The 23,334-nt window shown below is 38.1% G+C and overlaps 1 protein-coding gene across 14 annotated transcripts in view; it reads right to left on the reverse strand.

Moving 5' to 3' along the window:
* Positions 1-23,334, reverse strand: part of tjp1a (tight junction protein 1a) — a 101,478-nt gene that overhangs the window by 9,383 nt on the left and 68,761 nt on the right. For 4 of the 14 annotated variants that reach the window (XM_086174593.1, XM_086174592.1, XM_086174587.1 and 1 more), the window contains 27 exons: positions 20,307-20,363; positions 19,263-19,387; positions 18,966-19,068; positions 18,519-18,846; positions 18,181-18,287; positions 17,854-18,022; positions 17,524-17,656; positions 14,648-14,787; positions 14,403-14,508; positions 14,048-14,198; positions 11,671-11,779; positions 11,343-11,562; positions 10,351-10,535; positions 9,933-10,028; positions 9,323-9,349; positions 7,505-7,587; positions 6,961-7,171; positions 6,565-6,665; positions 6,118-6,468; positions 5,019-5,270; positions 3,122-3,928; positions 2,933-3,015; positions 2,544-2,717; positions 2,270-2,376; positions 1,874-2,133; positions 1,130-1,284; positions 589-815 (listed from right to left, as the gene is read on the reverse strand). In XM_086174593.1, the coding sequence (XP_086030719.1) occupies positions 589-815; positions 1,130-1,284; positions 1,874-2,133; positions 2,270-2,376; positions 2,544-2,717; positions 2,933-3,015; positions 3,122-3,928; positions 5,019-5,270; positions 6,118-6,468; positions 6,565-6,665; positions 6,961-7,171; positions 7,505-7,587; positions 9,323-9,349; positions 9,933-10,028; positions 10,351-10,535; positions 11,343-11,562; positions 11,671-11,779; positions 14,048-14,198; positions 14,403-14,508; positions 14,648-14,787; positions 17,524-17,656; positions 17,854-18,022; positions 18,181-18,287; positions 18,519-18,846; positions 18,966-19,068; positions 19,263-19,387; positions 20,307-20,363 (4,867 nt within the window). The remainder of the gene's footprint in view (positions 1-588; positions 816-1,129; positions 1,285-1,873; positions 2,134-2,269; positions 2,377-2,543; positions 2,718-2,932; positions 3,016-3,121; positions 3,929-5,018; positions 5,271-6,117; positions 6,469-6,564; positions 6,666-6,960; positions 7,172-7,504; positions 7,588-9,322; positions 9,350-9,932; positions 10,029-10,350; positions 10,536-11,342; positions 11,563-11,670; positions 11,780-14,047; positions 14,199-14,402; positions 14,509-14,647; positions 14,788-17,523; positions 17,657-17,853; positions 18,023-18,180; positions 18,288-18,518; positions 18,847-18,965; positions 19,069-19,262; positions 19,388-20,306; positions 20,364-23,334) is intronic. The other 10 variants (XM_086174591.1, XM_086174598.1, XM_086174601.1 and 7 more) reach the window with 6 other exon arrangements.

Consider the following 23,334-nt stretch of genomic DNA (forward strand, 5'->3'; position numbering starts at 1 on the left):
AACTTCAAAATGCTTAAAAATCGAGAATGAAGCCATTTTTTAAATTGCTTAAATAAAATAATTTTTAGGCATTACATGGCTTGATAATCATAAGTAAATTTGTGGGTGTTGAGAAATCGGTTTTATCAAAATGGGGACTGTGCCTGGCAAAGTCTAGATAACAGTTACCTTTTTTTTTCTTTTTAAATGATTTTTTTTGGAATGATTTATAAATAAGGTAATTGAATGAATGGAAATTTATTGGACACTGAAAGACGTATTGTACTGTGACATCCATTGTGACCTTATGCTACACGTTAAGGTACGTTAAGCACATGTGCAATGTATTTGAAGGACACATTCCAGAAAATGACTGGCTTATGAGCACAACAGACCAACAAAGACATGTGTAACATTCATTATGGATTGGCTGTACAACTAACGATGGATCTAGTGTAACTCCCAACAAGACTATTCTCTCTCTAATATACACTGGGAAAATAAATCTAAAATAATTTAATTAATAATTTCACATGGTTTTATGAAGCACTTAACAATGTTATCTGAATTAAAAAAACAAAGGGCTCTTTATGTTATTTTTTTTTATACCTTTCTCTTTATCAAGTGGTGGTAGGATGCTGTTGTCACGGCAAACTTTGAAGTAGATCTCTTGCTCCACGCCCTCAGGGATGGCCCCTTGTGGGATTATAATGCTAACCCCTGTTTCAATGGAGCTCAGGACACCTCCGTTACAGTTGAAGATACCTCGAGCTGTTGCAACGACTGTGTGGCCTTCATCCTCAAAATCATCATCATCATCATCCAGGGAACCAGGGCTAAAATATAAGAATACTTAATTTAATATGAAAATACTGACTTATTTGTCGTAATTTCCCCACTGTGGGGCGGATAAAGGAGTATTCTATTCTTTTTAACACTGATATTTGCAAAAGGGATAGAAGAATTATTTTCAAGGCAAAAGGTCTCGAGGAAGACCAAAGAGAAGATTTATGGACTTAGTGAGAGAGGATATTAAGGTAGTTGGTGTGAGAGAGGAGGACACAGAGAATAGGGTTAGATGGAGAAAGTTGACTCGCTGTGACGACCCCTGAAGGGAAAAGCCGAAAGAAGAAGAAGTCTGAGCTGTTACCTCACAGGGATGGCTTTGGGTACTGCATTGCTGTTATTCTGTTGGTACTTGGTGTGATGATCAATAGTCTGTGCGAATTTATCTAGTTCGGTGTCCTGTTCCATGTTCTGGGGCTGTGATGGTATCTGGGGCTTTACAGGGCTTGTGCTATAAACCTGTTAGTGATTTGTGGTAAATAATTGCAAGTGAAAAAAAACTGCAGTATATGCAGGACAATCATTTAAAAAATATATCAATACACAGTTAAATACATTAAGATAAAAACATTTGTTGGTGACTGACTCAAATGCTTGTATCTACATGGAACCAGTTTAGTGAAAGTTAGAAATACAAATCTGCATGGACACACTTGTTGACTGAAGTTTTTTTTTTTTATTTGCCATCAGATCTTTGGCTCAAATAACGATCACAATTGCGAAGCATCAGAAATATAAATGTAGAATTTCTTTGCCAGAGGTTGCCATCGGCCTGGCAACCTGGCTGGAAAGACACATTGTTCTATGCAAAAGACAACTGATGTGAAGAACCATCTTGCTTGGTTTCAAGCACGCTTCATTGAATTGTGCAAATTGGGCTGACTCCACGCACAACAAATCATTTCATTACTAACCGAATATTTGTTATTTATTCATATTGTTGTTTTACTGCATGTAAATCACCTGATTTGGTTTCTAACAAAATGCTGTGGTTTAACTTGTTGGTTTATTTATTTGTCTCAAATAACAACTTCCAAATTCATCTTACCTTTGGGGAAATCTCTGGTTTGTCATTAGGCAGAAGATTGTGATTGAACTTGGGACTATCAAACTTGCGCTCAAAAGGCCTGGCAGAGGTGGTGAAGGGCTTGGGCACGTAGCGGTTATAGCTGGAAGATGCAGGGGCCCCAGTGCTTGTGAGCAGTTTTGGATGCTGATCACTGGTGCCATTAACTGGAGACTTCTCAGGAAAACTTTTGTGAGGCAAAAAATTGGTCTGGACTGTATCCTCCTTAGCAGAAGGCTTTGCTATGGGAAGGTAAGTAAGTAGTTTGTGTATGTATGTGTTTGTATATAAACATCAACATACATTCACAGATGTGATTATCTGTATGGCAAGTACAGCTGCAGTCATGAGAATTGTGTGAAAGGCATTTAATTTTACCTTCAGGGGAGGGTTTGTGCAATGTGGCCTTTGGCAGAGAATGGGTCACCTGTGGCACTGGTTCAAATCTTTTTTCCACTGGAATTTGTTTGTCCACTGATTCTGTCCTGTTGGACAAGAACAAACTGATTTAACATGACAATATCAGGAAAAAAATTGTGACTAGTCTGTTGATAAATAAATAGAAAGTTATAAATGAAACAAGGCATAAATACAGATAATTCATTAAACAGTAGTGTTTGATATTACTGTTACTACTGAACACAAACATCACCTGGTGGGGTGGGTTGTTTGTGCTAGTGGCTGCAGTTTGGTCGGGCTGGCCTGGAGTCTATCAAAGTAAGAGAGCTGTTTCCTGTAATAGTCCTCATCCTCGTCTGGATCATAGTTATTTGAACGCACAATGTCATCTGCTACATTGGACTGTGACTTCAGTGGACCTGGGGCTCTAAATTGAGTTGAAATGACATTTGGCAAAATGAAAAGATTATGCACTAAAAGTAAAGGATAAAATACAAAACTGATGAGGTCTTCAATGACAAGCATAATAGGCACAATCAAAATGTCAGTGATTGACAAATTAAATAAAGTTTGGTCCATGTTTTCATGCAGATAAAACTAATTTCAATTTTGAAGGAGAGAAAAGAATCTGCTTTGGCTTACCTAAAAGTCTTCTCTTGATCCAAGTTGCTCAGAGAATTTGCTTTAGGAATGATTCCCCCTGCTTTCAATGGCAGATCTGTGGCCTACAGTTCAGAAAAGCAGAGGAAAAGCAAATGACAAAAGCTACTTTCTTCTGCCCGGTACATTATGAAATGCAAAGTTAAGAAGCCATTGTTACGTAGAGTATACCCTGGTTCCAGATGAATCAGCTGTATCTTTTGCTCGATCCACGGAGACTGAGCGTTTGTTTTCAAACATCTTGACTCTTGTTAGGACTGACTGTGGCCGCATCGCAGGGTCATCTTCTTGTTGCTCTTCCCTAGTGGTCCCAGGTTTTGGCTGCTCTGCTGGGGAAGGAGAGGAGACTTCTGCTCTAAGAGGTGGTGTAGAGCTGGTTTCAGAATTGACAGCAGGATCAAAGTCTTGAGCTTTGACACCTTTCTGCTGTGAAGTTGGCTCCTGGTTATAGGAAGGGTGATGAGTACTGGGATCAGGAACGCAGATAGCTGAGGGATATGTGGTCAGCTGGGTATCATGGTTGTGGTGCAAGTCATGCACTAGAGGAGGTAGGGGATCATTATATCGGACAGACCCAGCACCTGTTGGTTTACCATAGCGAGGTCTTCCATCAAATTCCTGCTGAAGTGAAGGCCCATCATAGCGCAATGGGGAAGCATGCTGGGAGTCAGGGTCATGGCTATATGGCAAATGGGATTCATAACTCTGGGAGTTGGCATTAGAGAGTGGTTGGCTGAAGGAGTTCCACTGCTGTTGTTCGTAGTGAGGCATACCATTCTCAAAGGTTGGGTGAGAGTCATAATTACGGTACTTTGATTCCGAGTAAACACCTCCACTGCTGATATTATGCTGACTTGGTGGGTGGTCATAATCTCTTTGTGGTTGCTGGTCAGTGGGATATTCCTGCTGAGAGCTGGAAGTCACTGGTCTCATGCCATGACCAAGTCGTCCAATGTTGTCTGTACTCGTTGGATCCTTCTGAAACATTTACCACACAAATATAAAATATAGAATAAGATTAAGAACATCACAGGTTATTCTCAAGTATTGTTCAAAACATTCATATCCACAGAAAAACCAGTTAAGAGGTAAGAACAAGAACAACAAAATACATTCATGAAATGCACAAGAAAAACGAAGAAGGGAAAGACCTGAAATAGAGAAACTGAGAAGGGTTACTAGTCAGAAATATTTTAGACTTAAGACTTTTAGGCTTTTACAGGAAAGCAAAAAAAACTGTTGCTTAAAAAAAGAAAATTAATATTTTAACAAAAAGGCAAGATATGCAACAAAACCATGGGATCCATTTTTGTCTGAACTGGTATCACCCTTTAGAAATGGAACTTATAATGTTGTAGGATTTTTTTTCAACAATTTGGCCTGATGATTTGTTGTAACTGCTATGTTTAATGCTTGTTCATAAAGTAAAATGTGACCCACAGTCTTGGTGCAAAATATGCGACACAAAATATTTGACACTGAAAGCAATTTGTAGAAATGCATGTCAAATCCAGGTTTGTAAGAAGTTACAATTAATTATCCATCCAAGTATACAGAACATTTCTATAGCCAGCTTACCATTTCATGATTAAATTTAAAAAGCGGGGCGTACTTTTATGATACATTGGTTGGAAAATCAATAGCAAACTTTACAATTACATGTGTTTTTTCTGCATAAGAATACAGCACAAAAAAGTAGTTTACATAGCACAAAGCAAAGATATCGCATTCATGCAAAGAAATGAGCAACATTGAGAGCTGTAGCAGTCACCTCCTTAGCTAAAGGGCTGTTGCCAGCATTTGCTTGTACTCTGTTCCATGCACGCATTTTACAATAATGCGAGAATGCACACGCCAACCCATACTGTAGACTAGTGCATGCATACACAGATAGTTTTCTTCTGGGCAGCACTGTGGTCAGCAGACATGCAAGGTGAAAATAGAGACAAAAGCATGGCAGCAAGAGGAAGGTAGGTACACAGAAAGCTGTAGCACAGGTGGTCAGTCAGTTCAGATGGAGCTGAGGTAGGCCAGATCACGGAGCATCCGGCGACGGTCGGATGGATACCTTTGCTTCTGAGCCAGCCGGTCCAGACTGTAGAGGCTCTGGTGAGACGCTCTGAGAGGCTAGCTCAGGCGTAGACCTCCTAAGTGAGACAGTCTCTGCATTTGGACTTGGCTGGCTGGGGAGAGCTGCGGGGGGCTTGTCAGGGCTCAGAGCCCCTACAGTTTTTATAGAAACGTCGACAGCAGGGGACACTGCCTCAGCCAGGGGCTCAGGCTGCTGGGGGGTGATAGTGATGGCAGCAGCCTCTGCTTTCTGTGAAGTGGTTCAAAAATGTTTAATAACACGTGCTGATACACTATGGAGTAGCACTCTGATTTAGCACATTCACAAGGGGTTTGTCTTCAATTCTGCTAACTTTGATTCAAATTGCCAATAATTTCTCCACATTCATCCATGGCTTTTAATCAACCAGTAAAAAGGTGAAAGTTAGGAATTAGGACAGATTTTCTAATTTAGAGTATACCGATTAATTTTTAATTCTAAGACTACAACACAATTAATTCTACTTTTTTCATTTACACATCAGGAAATGGCAAGCATATAGATTTAGGAATCACAATGGCCAATTGAATTTCATTGAGTACATTTCACAGGAACACTGGATTGACACTTGCATTTTGGACATGCATATAATATTTTCCAATGTTGTATCATTACAGTCCAAATCACAAGTTAAACAAGAGTGAAAAGTGCACATAGGAGAGTACTGGTACAGACACTTAGACAAATATTTGTTTCTTTTTTTCATTGACATCACCAACAATCACACGTCTTTTGTTAATACATCAAACAAGAGTAACATGGGTCTTAATGAGTTGCTCTTATTTCCAATTTGGAACACACAAACACTCACAAATATCAATGAATAAATACATATTGGCAAATAGGATAAATAAATGAAATAGTGAGTATAGATTATAAATAAATATATTTGACAGTAATCTACCCACAAAACTTTTTCACTTACCCATTGTTTGTTACAACTGACATAATAACAGTGTATAGAAAAAGGGCTTCAATAGCGCCTCCAGAATACCCTTCTAACGCATACCACGTCCTCCAGACAACAGGGGAGACGTACAGCTCTCAGACACGCTACCTGCTGCGGGGCTGGAGTCTTGAAACCAGCGGGGTTGATGCTGTTCAGCCGGTCAGATTGCAGTGTGTGCTGGTACCCAGCGTAGGCATGGGGCTCCTGGATGACAGGCAGGTCCTCACAAACAGGTTCAGATGAGCGGGTGATGGCTGGTTCTGTGGGTGGACCCACGTCGTCATTCAGTGTCTCATCTAGCTCCTGGTCGGTGTATGCTCCACCCTCTGTGTCTGTGTCCTCATAGTCAGAAGTGTGGCGGCTGTCGGTGCTGTACATCGAATATTCACTGCCTGGTGCTGATAAGTATGACAGACGGTCATCGTGGATATCCAGATCATCCTCAGCTGCTCCATCAGCCTACATGAAGGAGAGGTGAAAAAAGGAGAGGTTTAGATCAGACAGGGAAGACATATTCAAGAAAAGGGAAAGTGTGAGTGTGTGCTTGTGCAATACCTTGCCCTCTGAAACCCACACCAGCTGGTTTTGCTGCTGCTGAATTATCTCCTTCAATGCTCCAAACCAACCGTCATTCATGCTGTTCAAATTAATGGTTGCTAAATAAAGAGGACGGTAGAAAGAAAAAGTTCTATGTTTTCAAGCCATCACAGAAAAACATCAACATGCAGATGAAGTTCAAGAAAAAGAAAATTTCAAATGCATTTTGGGTGTTTGGCCAAATATGTATGTGAGGAGGGTAAGCAGTCCTATGAGTCATTCTCCAGAATCTCACATACCAGAATTAACAACACATTTTCCAGTAAAATAGCAGCACTTCACCATACAAGTACATGTTCTGCAACGTGTCACCCTATTTTGCCATTCCTTTCCCTCCTTTGAGACTCAACTCACTAGTGAAGAGATGGTGGTTGTTTTTCCTTAATTTCAGGGCTCGTTCATACAGCTTTCTGGCACTCTTTCGGGACTCGGGGCATAGGCGTGTCCGCATGTTCTTGACACCTTGCTTGGTATCAGGGTTGAGGAACACTACGATTGGATACCACTGTGCGTAGTTTAGACGGTCCACTGCATTAGGAGTGATATCCAATACTGCATGTTTGTCCTATATGAAACAAGACATATTAATGATACTATTTTGACTGTTATTTTTTTTTTTGATTGTATTTTGCTTATATAAAACATATAAATTTAGAGGAAAAATAACTAAGCAGCTACTTTTATCAATTAATACATTATGTACTGTAGATAGCTGATTCTTATGAAGGGGTTAGCTTATTGTACTGGCTGCGTCTCTACTGAATGTACTTGGAAGTACACCAGGGGGCAGCATTTTGCTGTACAGGAGCATGGGTACGATCATTGACATTTTCTAAAATAGGCTCTTATCTATATCGGGGTATTATATAAATAGCTAAACTCATTATGTTTCTCTTACCCTGTCAATGATCTGTTTAATGGTGTGCAGGCGAATGATGCCGGAACTCTTCTGGTCAGTTCCTGCATCCCTTGGCTCACTCTCTGTACAAGACAGGGGATGAGTTACAATATGAATGAATGAATGAATATAGGAGATAAAGAGTAAACACTGGCTGCGCTACAACAAGACATCCTAAAAGCATGCATTTGTCAACTCCCATAAAAAGAACTGTGAAATACAGTATAATGATCTCTGTACAGGAGAGGACAAGTACGTGTTTGTGTAAAGACTGTGATTAGCAGAAAATTCATGCAACAGTCATCAGTCTTTTGCAAGGGGTATGTGAAAATGTTAAGTGGTGTGTAAATTAAGGTTTCCGTGGTATATCATGAAGTTATGGTGTTAGAAATGTGCGCTCAGTGGTAAAAATACAAGAGCATGAGGAGAGTTTTGCATTTGTACGTATTCACTATCACTGTAAACCTCCGGCATACAATATGTAACATGAATGTATAAAGGCATATGGGACTAAAATTAAGAATTAATAGCTTCCTTGTGATTAAAAAATGGGAAGATTCCCCACCAGCTTCACATTATAGCTCTTCACAAAAACATAAGGCCACTTAATGCTATCATGCTAATCATCTATAATTTCTATGCACTGACCATATGAAGAGGATAGATATAGCCATGCAACAAGTAAGAAGTTCAAGCATATGCAACAGTGCTCCATAGATCAGGACTACAGATGTCAGTTGTGAATCAGCAATTGGAGTAAAAGCCAACTTGTCTCTGTGAATTATTGTGAGACAACATTTTAAGAATTTCAGTCAAATTCTAAAGGAAAATTGGATTTGTTTGTAAAGAGTTTGACTTTTATCAACATATGAGCCCTGAAATACCGATGGAGTATTGTCTGGTCTGATTTTACTTGATATATTCTACTATTTCAAATAATTACAGCCATGATGGATTTTATAATGAGTTGAAGTAGGATTATTAAGAACCCACATAATCGATATGATGACCAATGTTGCCATGTTATCATATTACTTAATAGCTTATAATATTATGTATTTCAAGGTCAAATAAAAAATGCTTAAATTTCATCAGTGTTCTATAGAGTGATATACTTGTATTAACCTGAAACACTGTATGAGTCATTCATGTTCCCATGGCCTATCAATAGCATATCTCTAAAATGCCACTTTGCAGCTATCCTTGCTTTTCTTTCAGAGGGGAATACCACTTAAATCAATAGTATTCCAGTTTCCTGGAATAAATATATATATGTATATACATATATGATACATATTTTGATGAGTCACCATTATCAAGCCCACTGCCCATCTTGGAAAAAAGGATTGTTTACTCATGCATATTGTATTAACACACAGTGCACAGCATTCTCTGAATGCAAAATGAAATCAGAACCAATTAAAATTAAATCATTATTAAAAAAGGTGCATTTTTATGAATTTTGGCATATTTCCTAAATGGTTTTAAAATGCATAAAGCAGACTTTATAATTTACAAAGTTCTGTATGTTTTTTCTGATGAGATCTAAAGTATATAAAGGTTTGCTGGAATAAAAAGAAAATCTCTTTAAATGTGAGTTAGTTATCGAGTTATCAGTTAGTAAGATATTGAATTTAGGATACCTTTGATCTGCGAAGATATATCATTAGAATTGTTTTTGCATATCTTCATAAAATTACGGTCTTAAACCAAGAGGTATTCCCCTGAACATATTCATATGGCAGGCAGATAGCCACCAAACATATCTGCCATTCATCGAATCATATTGTATAAAAGTGAGTGCACTAAGTAACATACTTTTCCCTCCTTGTTGTTGCTGTGTTTCTGAAAAGGAAATACAGTAACACAAACATCACTAGGGTATACTTAAAAGAGAGAGAGAGAGACAGAGGGAGAGAGATAGGGACAGAGAGAGAGACACAGACAGACAGAGAGAGAGAGACAGAGAGAGTAGTGAAATGGGCATGTGTACTTAGTTTCGTAAAGGTAATTGGAGTGCTTAAATGTTAAAAAAAGAAAGTTAAAACTTAAGAGATGCTTGCACAAGTAAGAGAATAGAAAGTGAATGAAGAATTTGACTATTAAAAGGGAGCTAAGCAGCTCTGTTCAAGAAGACTTGTAAATGATTTACTGAACTAACTAGCCACAAGAAAACATGAAGCAACCAACATGATCTGACTAATCAGTCGCCCATCTCAGTCCAAGAGTTACATCCTAAGCAATGACAAAGTAATATAATTGAAATGAAATAGATATACCAACCAAGCTGAAACATTTCAAGGCAGTTTTGTTATTCTTCTTCAGCAAAGAAAAAGTATCTAACACCCATAAGGAAAAGAAACTAACCAATAGTATCAGCTATTGGTACTTTGATGAAGAGTTTATAAAGAAAAGGACCAGTACTCACTTGCTAATTCAAAAATGTCAGGCTCCTCTCTGGCCAGCTTCTCTCTTGCCACGTCTGCTATTGGGCCAAAAATGACCGTGGGCCTCAGAAACCCAGCTTTGTGAGGATGAGAGTATATCATTGGTGTTAACCAGAGTAGTCATTGGTTTAAGCTAGAATAATTTATGTTGTTAAACATAAAAATGTACTTATTACATGATCATCAACATTTGATAAATACACAAAATGTTATCAGAAACCCCAACAAGATAAAAGGAGGAGCGAGAGAAGCAAGCTTCATAAAATGTAAAGATCTCTACAGGGATATTTTCTGAAATGTGCATGTTCCTTAGCAATGTACAGACTAATCTGAATTGTATCCATCAGTAAAATATAAAGGATTTTGAAGTTGTTGCTCTATTGGGCTCTGTGTTCTTACCTTCTCTAAGCACCACCCTCTCATAGGCAGGAAACTTGGTTTGAACTGGCTGGGCTGATAGATCCTCCCTGCTCTTTCGCAAATTCCTCTTGGAGCTTCGCAATCCTCGGAAACGCCAGAAATCTGCCCTATCACCCCCTGGTGTTTTCGGGAGGGTGTATTGCACACTAGATAGTTGCTCAGCTCTGGGACAGAGAACAGATGGATGTATCAATAGTTTAGCCAAATATTTCAACAAGTTATTAAGGAAAGCCTAAATCTAAAGAAGTGTGATTATAAGCATATGCTAATCATTTGGCAGTATAAAAATACTTTTTGTTTCGTGACACTATGTGTTGTATAGGAGGCCAGTACATTGTCAATTTGTGCTCATAACTGTATAATATATTTTGTCAAAATTCTTCGATTAGTAATATCAGTGAAACACCGCAATATTACATGTTGAGAGGGGAAATTGTTTTTGGTATCCATGATAATAAAGTGAATGAGTCAGAGAAACAGTTCCAATCCACAGGGCGTGCACTACATATATCCGTAGAATTACATAAGTGCACTACTGTGTCGGTGAAGGTTCTGTTTGGGTTTTTTTGAGCACTATTTTGGAGCTATAGCTTATTCAACTTGCAGCCTTCCATATAATACCAAACTGATTTTCAGCAGAATAACTAACTTATAATAAAATCAAAAGCAATCGTAATTTAACAATGAAAAGGTTGGCTGACCTTGTAAGCTGCAGAAATTCCTTACTGCATTTTATGTCTAAAACTGAATTTACATACTTTTAAATTTCTTTAAACTTGAGGGTCAGTCAGGACCTTTTAATAAGCTTGTAACACATGGGAGAAATGTGTAGATCAAGGATATTGATAAAATCAAATATTTATGAACATTAATCTGAAATCACAAAAAACTATTTTGTGGCTTTTACCCTCCTCGTTTGCAAAGTACAAGAATTTACAGGCAATGAATGTGTTACTGAAGCCGTCTTTTACCTATTCCTGTTTGGAATGATTCCCCTTTCCACTTCCTGATGGGTTTTGCCAATACGAATAGCAAGCCACGATCCTAATTTGCCATTGTAGAGAGTGTCTACCACCCGGAAAACTTCACCCTTGATAAAACTCAATCCATATGGAGACTCTTTTTCATATTCAAAATGTGTGCGGATGTAGAAAGAGTCACCAACATCTGACTCCACTATCCTCCGATACACTGGAGACAATGGAAACAAAACAACTGATTAGAGTGAGTCCTTAGAGGCATTTTACTGCAAGGGGTATAACTGTTGTCCAGTCACTGTTTTCCAGTAGATTCTCTCACCATCCTTCTTCTTCTGAGCTAATATAGTAACATCGTCTCCTTTTGGGAGATCCAGCAGAAACAGAACAGCCTCCTCTCTAATGATGTTTGCAAAATCCACATTGTTCACCTGCAATTGGAAAAAGTATTTTATAGCACATTTAAAACACAGTATGAGCTGACCATAGTGCATTGCAAATGACATATGGTAAACAAGTGACAGATTGAATGCAATAATTACAACACAAAATGGAAAAATATACAATTTTTTGAGAGATAAGATCATTAGGTCAAAAAGGATGAAGAGTAAAAGGGTCTTTAGTCTCAATTTAAAAAACAAACTAAGCTGGGAAAGGCATACCATTGCCTGGTAGCTGTCGGGGATGAGCTAACTCAGTTTTCTGGATTTTATACGAAAAATAATGAAAAACAAACCATAAAAAAAAACCAATAATTATAAGCAATAACAAAATTGATGATTTGCTGCTACCCTTGGTGTATTTAAAAAAAAATGCCAACCTAACAAATTATTATGATAATTTCTCCGAGATGAGGAGGAACAAAATGTAACCAAAAACTGAGAGGGAAGAAAGTGTCTACACATCCGCTGAAAGGGAACTGCTCCTTCTACACCTCCCGCTGCTCTTCCCAAAAACAATAACCACTGGTTATTGACTCTACTCCAGGGGCAGCGGGGGAAGAAGAAACACATGGATTTAATCACTGAACCACAGAAAAAAAACCATCATCCTTCCCAGAACATGAAAGCCTGATGAATTTGTCAACATAACCAACCAAGATTTGATTGCAACCACAACAAACAAAAGAAACTGGAGTGATCAATACTCTAGAGTCAGTGGAACAGACATGTACAACAAACAATAAACAAAACAAAAAAAAAAACTCTTCGCTGCTATCTTTAAGTCAAAGGATAGAATTATAGAGGGGCATTATTGGTTGTTGCATGAGCATATTGAACTCAAGCCAAGAATGACATCAAGAATATATAAATTATCAAATATGAAATGTTACAACTGTCTGTGAAACACAAAGATGACTGTTACTAAGGTCAGAGAGCAACAACAACAACCTGTATTGTGTCTTCATGCTGGCAACAAGGGGATTTCTGACGCAAGTCACAGCTGGGGAATGACTCATGACTGAGAGATATATTGTTCTCAATTGTGTACAAACAATGTAGCATGTAAATACAGCAATAGAACTATTGTGGCCATGCAATTGAATAGCTTCATTACTTTTCACGTTCCAGCAAGAACACGTATGCATCAACAATAATTTGTTTGTTTGTTACATCATGGGTACTGAAGCGGTCAAAACAAAAGTAAAACTTAAATGTCAAATACATGTTTTGCATTGGGTTCCCACTCATCTTCAAATTATTTTTCAAGGCTTTTTAAAGGCATTTTATGCTACTTTAGTGTGACAGACCAATTATCGTGTCATACACTACCATACTACCCTGCCTTGCTAAGCATAGCAGAAGCAGAAGTATTCTTTTTTCAGAGGTGTACATTGCATTTTGTACATTTACCCTGATTACTTCAAAGTTTATTTTCTCTTCAGCCCCAGAAGCTTAATTTACAAGATGTGCAGTCTATGACTATGAAGAAAAAAGACACAAACAAAAACACCAATCAATCCAACTCGTAAATAATTTGATTATGTACCATCAAGCACATCAAGCTAAGGTTTTCAAGGACATTTAAACTTGTTTTTTTAATTTTTCCATGTTTTTCATGACTTCTCTCATAACATTTACTATATATTTACTGACAGTGTTACTATAACTCTAACAGCAACAAAAAATATGAATTACCGGTTCATTTTTTTCTCATTTTATTTAAAAACTATAAGTTATTGTTATGAGCATACTACTCCCAACCATTTATATCATCACATAACCATATAGCTGTCTTTACATGAGAAAATAAAGTAATATTCCAATATACCAGAAATCTAAGTTTATATTTTGTGGAATGCATTTACTCCCCTGGCTTTATCAACCTATTATTGCACAAGGCTGGCAAATTTGTCAAACTACATGGTAATCGGAATTATTGTAATATCCATTTTGTCTCAAGTGAAAACTGTTATAAGAAAAGTCAGTATTTACTGCCTATTTCAGTGGTAACAAGCACTGTAAGACATGTATTTGACTTTTCAATTTAAGCTGAATTTAGCTTTTACACTTTAGTATGTCATGGCGTAGCACTTGCACGTGACTGTCTACGCATATTAATCACAAGCTCTGTCTCTAGCAATAAATTAATAATCTGATTCTGATAACAAAAATGCAATAACACAATAAAAATATTTCCCTTGTAAAATAAGGATTAAATAAAAACACTGTTAAATGTAATACAAAATTGCAAAGTACCCTAAGAATCTGGTCTCCTTCCTCCAACCCTTCCTTTGCTGCAGGACTGGCCTCCAAAACTCCTGCAACAAAGATTCCCACGTCGTTTCCTCCAGCTAATCGCAACCCGACACTCTCTCCCTTCTTGAATTTTACCAGCTTCATACTTGGCCTACAATAAAAACAGATAGTGAAATGGAGTAAGAGAAAACATTTAACTTTGTTTAGAGCACAATATATAAGAAGTTGTACAGCAAATAACTGAATGAAATGTACTGTGTTGGCATGATATTATATTTTATCCTGTATTATATTTATCTACAATATTTATCCTGTGTTAGCAATCCTAAAGAGAGGAAGATGTTAAGACATTTACCTGAGGATACTGTCATCATGAGCAGCACTAGGTACTGGTGCATCTGTCGGGCTGACTGGTAAGTCAACATCAGGCTGACCAGGCTGTGCATATACTGGTTTTGGTTCTGAGAAAAGATAAACCAAGGAGACAAATATCTAAAACCTCAGTAAAGACTTTTGATGACACAAACAGAGAAGAGATGGTAGACCCTAGATTGGAAAGACAATTTGAACATCAACAACCTGATATAGAGAAAACTGTACCAGGCAGTGAGGGTAATGTTTTGTCATCTCTGGAGCTGGCTTGGTCACTGGCCTGAGATAAAACACCATCATCAGTTCTTTTGAAAGGGGTGGACAGGGCTTCTGGTTTGGGGAGTCGCTCTTCATTTCGATTTCGATGGCTGAAAAAATATATAAATGCATTATAGCTGGTAGTCCATTTTTCCTAGTAGATATAACATTGCAATCCTAGTCCCTTCAAAAAAAGGTTTCACTTGTTTAAAAAAAACTGCCCACAAAACTTGACTCTCCAGAACTGCTCAAACAAACGTGTCGTAGAAAATAAGAAATAACACATCAAATATAAAAGAATGTTTACAGTTGAAATTCCCCTTCAATAGACCGATGAAGTAGTAACACGTTCAACAGACACATAATAAAGTACTTACTCATAGATTTCTTTAAGTTGAACCATGATCCCCTTTAAGCATTTTTGAATTTAAGTCTCTGAAAATTTAACCATGCAGTTTCTAGATGTAAGCCCTATCAGGGTATTTTAATGATTTGTACTCTTCAGTAACCATGAGAAGTGTCTCATCCTGGTGAAAAGAATACCTCTAAACCCTACAGCCAATCATGTTAAACCATCTCACAAAGAGACAATGTACCGTGGGAAGTATGTCACTCTTTAACCCCCTCCTAAGTAGGACAAAGACAAAAAAAATATCTTAAATTACATTCTTTTAACAGTCATTCTATCATTTTATCATGCCCTAAAATGTGTAATAGAATACAAAAATACTTTGGTATTTCTCTTTCTTTTTGGCAAGAAAATTTTCTTAGACATGTACCAATTTTCTGTTATTTTCCGGTAATTACCGGTACTCGATTTGCTAAACCTGTATGTAAATATCCATGCCCATTCATTATGTACCCCTTATCCTATACTTTGGGGTGGTGGAGCCTAACCCAGCTGTCACAGGGCTAGAGGCGGTGTACCCTGGACTGATTGCCAGTCAGTTGCAGGGTCACATATAGAGACAACATTTACATCTAAAGGCAATTTCCAATTAATGTTCAGCATCTTTTTGGACTGTGGAAGGAAACCTTGACAACCCAGTGGAAACCCACACAGACACAAGGAGAACATGAAAACTCCAAACAGAAAGGGTCCCTGAGACAAACCAGGGTCCTTCATGCTGTGAGGGGCAACCCCTAACCGCTACACAACCTTCCTGCCCTACTGTAATCATAGTTTCAGATGGAAATAGAAGGTAACACAGATATATATAGACTCTATCACTGATGGATATTTAAGTGATTGAGGTCACATTATTTTGTTAATTTAATACTCAAAAAAATGCTCAAAAAATACAATCACGAGAAATGGAAGACAGAATGCCATCTTCCAGTATGCTGTATTTTACAACCTGAACTGTGCCAAATGTCTGAAAATTCCTCTTGATTATTAATGGTTTTGGAGAGAAACAGATCATTTGGCTGTAGTGCAAAGTCATATATTCTCTTCAGGATTACGCAGGTAAGGAGCAAATATTTATCCAATAAGGTATACATTTGACATCACAGTTAATCTTTCTTATCCCACTACAAACAAGTTGTGTGTCCAAATTAATGTTTGAAGGATGAAACCCTGCTCTATGCTCACCTCTGTTTTCCTCATTTCCAAATATTTGCTAATCATGATCATCTGGCATGTAGTGCAAGTGAGTACAAATGAATAAGAATTCTTGAATCTCAGGCCTTGTTCCCTCAATCATAGATATAATACTTATTGCAATGATTAAAAAAAATGGCAGCACTGGCTTTTCTGTGCCAGGCAATCAGTAGTATGCTTCCTTATCCTGAGTAAGCATTTTGACTGGTTGTTTTCAAGCCTCAAGTGTTCAGTGACTTGTTATTGACAATGATTAAATAACCAGTAGCGAAGTGTCCACTTCTGAAGCGCTTTTATCACCCCTGCAATTTCAAAGTGCTTGACATTGGATTACATTGACACACATGCACGCACACATGCACACACACACACACACGCACGCACGCACGCACGCACATGCACACACGCACGCACGCCAGCCATAGGTGCAAACCAGACCATCGGGAGCAATTGGGGGTTTACTGCATTGTCCAAGAACCCTTCAGCATGCAGAGAGGAAGGGCATGAATTCAACTGCTTACATTCCAATTAGAAGAATTGCTCTAAGAACTTAGCTACATCCGCCCAAATTTGAGATAAGAGAAGACAATTATTCAGGTCTGACTGTACAGTCTGACATTGAGAGTTACCCAACATTTTAACTGCAGACATGTAAAATAAAGATGTGTGCTCCAGGTTGTACTGGCAGTTATGCATAGATTTTGCGTGCAGAAATAACCACTCTTATATGTAACAATTTTCAAGCATTATTTGAGAAAAACACACCTGAAATTAACTTTTCTGTTTCATTTAAAATTTCTATTTGATTTCCGATCATATGTCGTATCCGACAATTGTCTGCTGAACTCCCACTTCCCAGACCTTGAAATCAAAATAATAACAGTGTCCTTTGAACTTATATAGTGTGCCTTTAACTAACTGTTAAAGTAGACTGTTGTAGAGAACATTCAGTTGCTTTACCATTGGTAAAATATAGTATATGGTAAGATATTCTATCCTTAGTGATTTAGTATGGTCAGTGCCTATCAACACCTCAGTATAAACCTGAAGTGATAATTATCAGTTACCAATATATGACTCCAGGGGGACTGAGATGGTTTATGTACACTAGATCTATAGCTATTGATTTGTGCTTTAATAATACATGATACTTACTCAGCACCCCACACTGGAGACACATGCAACAGTAAAGTATGACTTCCCTAAAGATTTTGATAAATATATGTATTTGTGGCTAACTTACCTGCCATTACTAATCTGTCGAGAGGAGTAACAGAAATTGTCGGATTGATCGGTCTTGTCGGGCGAGTGTGATCGACCTTGCCCACGGGATCGATTGGAATGGTCTGATGCCAGGGAATGTATTTCTGAGATGTCTGAAATTTAAATAAATAGATTAAATGCTTTAGCACTGGGTGAATGAGATCAACAAAGACTGAGTTTCAATAAGAAAGAAAGCGATTTTACTTGTTGACTAAATGTCGTCTTTGTGTCAGTTTTCAGTTCATCATTTGGACAAGAAACAACTAATTCTGACAGATACAAGGTATATGACATATAACTATTTTCTCACCATCTCTGTCCGAGTTATTGGCAGAAGGGATGCTATCATCAAGGTCAGGAATGTTAAGCAGTGTTGCTCTCTCATCTCTCTGCACAACCATCTTCAGCTTGCCCTTTGACCTTTCAATCAGCTTCTTGGCATCTATCAGTGATAGATTCTCTGTAACTGTGCCATTTATCTAGCACAGAAAAGTGTGATGGTCAGCACAAGGACTGAAATGACAAGTAATCTTGATGTACAATATTCACTATCTTAGTTTTAAAGATGAACCGTGCACTGGTTTTGCATTTTTTAACTAAAGGCCCTACAGGCACTTGTACAGGCATCTTTTCTCACCTTAAGTACAACATCTCCCTCCTGGATGTTTCCATCTCGGGCAGCAAGGCTCTCAGGGGAGATGTCCTTAACAAAGATATGGCTGGCCAACCGCAATCCATATTCTGCTTGTAATGCACAACATAGTAATGTTAGTTAAGCCCATTCATCTAGCTAAAACAAGGTTATCTGTTTAAATGTTTATATACATCCAATTCTGACAATACATTAAAGGCTACCCATTTAAAAGACACAGACATACATGTTAATTAGTGTCTATGGGGTTTTTGATCATGTGTAAGTCATCATGTGTAGTATCCAAAGAGGTTACTTTATGTTGTCAGTTTGCGGGTGCCCACCTTCATTTTTGCGAGACTTGACAAGGGTGACCTTAGCAGGTCTGGCTGGAGCAGAAGATGCTTGCGATCGACGCTCAGAGCGCGGTGAGATGCTCCTCTCCCGGGAGGCACTGTGATCACGCTTACCACTGTTGCTATGTTCATGATCATGGCGCTTTCCAGGGCCTGCGCCTCCACTTGCTCCCCCATAGGCGCTCTGTCCAGCACGACCACTATGATGTTCATAGCCATCTTCCTCATCACTTTCCTCTTCCTCATGCTCTGACATTGTCTCCCTGTCGCCTGGCCGTGAAATGGGGATCTGTACTTTCCTTTTCCGACGAATAGTCTTGAAAAACAAAATGTACATTCAACATGGAACACCAGACACAAAACCATTTCTATAATGAATAACTGTAAATATGATACAAACGAATTCAGTGTTGGATAATAATTTTATTTACTTACTATCTTTGCATTTTTACCACTCTTGCGCAGCTGTTGGACTGCATATGCATGCTCTACATTGTCCATAGACACTGCATTGACCATCACCACTCGATCATTTTCTCTGAAGTAGTTTGTAATAGGAAGCATTAAAGCATACACGACAATTAAAATTAATTGCAATTGATATGATATACAACAACTTAGAATTACCAAATACACCCAAGGGTGTTACAATATTGTTGAGTAAAATGTGACCCAAATAAACAAACAAACAAACAAACAAATAAATAAATAAATAAGGAATTTAAAACTCACTGCAGCAGTCCCTCTGCTGGACCTCCTTTTAAAACATCAGATATAACAATCGACGTCTCTCCACTTTGGAAATGCGGGTTGTCTCGCCCGCCTGAGATGGCTATACCAAATCCAAATCCTGGGGCCTACACACATAAATGCACACACTATTAATTTAACCTGAATGGCAGTCAGAATGATATTGTATTTAGATGTTTTCAGTGTTTTAAGAAATTTCTTGAAGTAAAAGCAAAGTAAATATTCTTTAAGAAAATCAACGTGTTGAGTGTACTGAAAGGCACACTTGAATGTCTGGTGTCCTTGATTTGTTGTTTTACTGCAAACACAAGATGTTTTTAATAACGTGTTTCTTTGACTTATGTGGAACATAATACTTCGGTAAGCAGTCAAGCGATCATTATAGCTGATCATACAAGCACAACAAAACAGGAGGAGGTTGTAACACTATGGACAACAGTTCACAATCACCGACCATATAAGCTTCTATAAAGCTGCAACAAATGAGATCACAGTAACCTGGCTGGTCTTGGCAACTATTCTGCATCGATCATTGGGTACAGCATTATTGAGTAACTACCATATATTGCCTCAAGCCACATCATATCAGTTATTTTACAATGTGAAATGACAAAATGATTGATCAAACTACATTCAGGGTACACATCATTATTTGTTCATTGGTTAACAAGAGGTCCATCTATACAACAATGTCTAATGGGATTTGGGTGTGTTGAAAATGAATAAAGAATCTTGATATACAGAGGGGAAAACAAGTTGGATCAAGATTCATTTATCTCCTTCTATCCCTTGAGGTCAGTAAAATCAACTGGGGGGGGAGTGAAAAGTAGTACTAAGGAAGTGAACGCTGGTTTTCCTTAGCCTGTTTCCTGCCATCTGGGTTCCCTGACTATTGTTAAAGTACAACACATCCTGCCCCTTCATTTTGCCCTCTCGGTATATAAAGAAGAAATGTGAGTGGGCAGAAGACAGTCTGAACCATGAGGGGAGAAGTGCAGAATATATAGTTGAGCTGTAAATACCTACCCTGTGAAGTGTTACTGTGTGTTGCTCCCATATGATTGTTTCCTCCATTGCTGCACTCTGAAACACAAAAAAAAGATCAGCATCATCGGGTCTCCTTATCAAATGTATGTATGCATCCGATAATTAAGAAACAGCTCTTACAATGAACACTTGTTATGGAATGTCACTGAGTTTTTATTCGTGTCAAGCCAGGGGTAATGCAACCGGAACAATTACAATAAACAACAAATGTTGTCCATTTCCACAATTATCTTTAAAAGGAATGAAAATATCACAGATTAGGTCAGCAAGGGGGTTTGTGAGGCATTTTATTTCTACTATTTATTAATTCATTTTATATATATATATATATATATACACATGCGCACGCACGCACCCATGCGCGCGCACGCATACACACATGCACACACACACAGATACCACTTCACCTGCACTCAAAGCAGTGAGATGGGCTATCCCAGCTTTCATTGGGCAGGAGGTAAAGTGGACCCTGGATGAGTCACTAGTTGATTACAGGGCCATACAATTTAAGTCGTACAATTATTTACTCTGAGTCACAGGTGGGCATTTGGGGAACGCTGATTAACCTAACGCATGTTTTGGGATCATAGGAAGGAAGCAGAGAACCCTGGGGCGACTCCCGCAGACACAAGGGGAGCAAATAAACTCCATGAGGAAATCAAACAGGGGACCTTCTTGCCGTGAGTGGAGGTGCTTACGACTGCACAACTGTGCTGCCCAGCACTCTTAACAAATGGTATGTTGTGACAATTTCACTTTAATCAAAAATACATTATACAAAATTTGGACATTTACACAATATCATTTTACAATAACCAGAAAATTCTTTCTAAGACAGCATGCGCTCATAATGTAAATATTATTGCAAAAAAGTGGTGTGTACTTCATCGCTTGGACCCTTGGACAGAGGCATTAAAAACAAAAACAGCAGAAGACCCATTTAAATGGTTTCACCCAAGTTATTAACATTTTTAGACCTCTTGATAATACATTGGCTGTCTGTGGTGCCTTGTGGGGTACAACAGAATACAGGCAATCTCAAGGCCAAGATAACCCAGATAATGATGCAGAGGCTGGTCCCTTGGGGAAGTTTTCAATGACAAGTGAGAAAGCTTGATGGCGGCAGGTGCCTCCCATCTCGAAGCAAGTTAGTGCTAAAATTGAAAGTAGACAAGCAAGCAAGCAAGACATTGGCCCCAGCCAAAGGGGTTACCCATGCTTTGAAAACAAGTCTCACAGAAAATAACAATGAAAGATAAGTCTTTATATATTTCATCACCATCTTAATATGAAATAATTGATCAGCATCTTAACAAAATTTTACCGTGTAGCAGTGATTGTCATTTTGTGTTTAATTATGACAGTATTATCTAACTAGCAAGCTTGTTAAGAAATTTGCAATGTTCATCATTAAAGGGAAAGCAAAGTAAAGTTTTACACAAGTGATATGTTCTAGACTTAAAGTGAATAACGAATGTTTTGAGTGTGAGTGCAAAGTGTGGAAACTGTAAGAGACAAAGTGTAAATCCAAAAACCTGAGGGAACATTCCCTATTCCAAGCTGGATCAGATTCACTTATTCCCTAATTGATTTATGTAAAACAATATACATTTCTCCTTGCAATTGTTTGATTTGTACTGATGAGCTAGGCTCAATGTCTCAGAAAGTCAGCCAAAACCTTTCAATGATTCATGGTCCCCTAACAAGAAACATATTGTATATTGCAAAAATGCTCATAAGTGTATGAAAGTGATACTTGGGTCTGAAACCAACAGGCCGATTTGAGATTTTTAATGGATAGGGGAAAAAAACGTTAACTCAATTGTTTTTTTGTTTTTCCGTTAAACATGAAGTCATACTTCTATTTATTGGATTGCTTCTGAAGAATATATTTTTCATAAATCCAGCAGAGTGCTGTGGCTTTAAAGTGAATTTCTGCTCCGTTTCCCTCCAGCTGAAGAAGCATTACTGTTTTGTCTGTCTGCATGCCTGCAGGGAGTCATGGTACAGCTGTCCATTTCAGAGTGCCGAGCTAAGTCCAAATATAAGAACAGGAAAAAAGTGTGCAGTCAGCAGTTTTATAGCATCAGCCCTTGAAAAAAAGAATAATGAAATAATAAATCATTTTTCACAAAGCATCATAAATAATACAAATAAAATCAAAATTATACTCAAACCATCCCCTATCATCTTTATAAGTCAGTCTTTATAGCCATGACAATTCACTATCCATATATTTAAATTACAGATTATTCAAGCAAAAGTGCATGTGACTAAGAGAGCACCAAATAGGTGATGAAATGTCTGCAGGTGAATCACACACACACACACACACACACACACACACACACGCACGCACACGCGCACATGCACACACACACACACGAATAACTGCATGTTAACCATGTATCCATGTATATTAGGGCACATACACACACAATAACATCAAACATGGGGTTTTGTGAAAGCAGAAGAGAAATGAAAAAAAAGGCCCTTCATTTTCTCACATTCGGTATTATAGATTACACAAGATCCATGAAATAATCACTCTATTCAACTCATCATGGAGGAGCAGTGGGCTGCCACTTAGTAGCCCCCAGGAACAGTTAGGGGTGTTTTGTTCAACTACACATTGACAGAATAAGAGGAGCTTGGAAATCCAACCAGCTGCCCTGAAATATAACAAGTAGATTCAAGACGTTGTTCACCGTTCTGAGAAAACAACAGACATTTATTTTCCATATGTCTAATATCTATTAGTAGCGGGAAATAACTGCAGATGGCAGCTCTGCTTAGTATAGGTTTGAACTTTGGATTGGTGTTTTTCTTTGTTTTCACTCTGTTATACAATGTCATCTATTGGCCTTTTATAAACATTTAACCCTTTGACCCTAATTTCCATGGCAGCTTAATGTGGATGTTATTTAAGTCCATAATTGAAATGGAATGCTTCCCCCCATCTATCCCTCCGTCTCTAACCCCCTACCCAAGAGTTCCACATTAATGT

The sequence above is a fragment of the Fistularia commersonii genome, chromosome 27 (assembly GCF_037954325.1).
Source record: "Fistularia commersonii isolate RoL2024-O1a breed Wild chromosome 27, RoL_Fcom_v1.0, whole genome shotgun sequence".
In the NCBI taxonomy this organism is placed as follows: domain Eukaryota; kingdom Metazoa; phylum Chordata; class Actinopteri; order Syngnathiformes; family Fistulariidae; genus Fistularia; species Fistularia commersonii.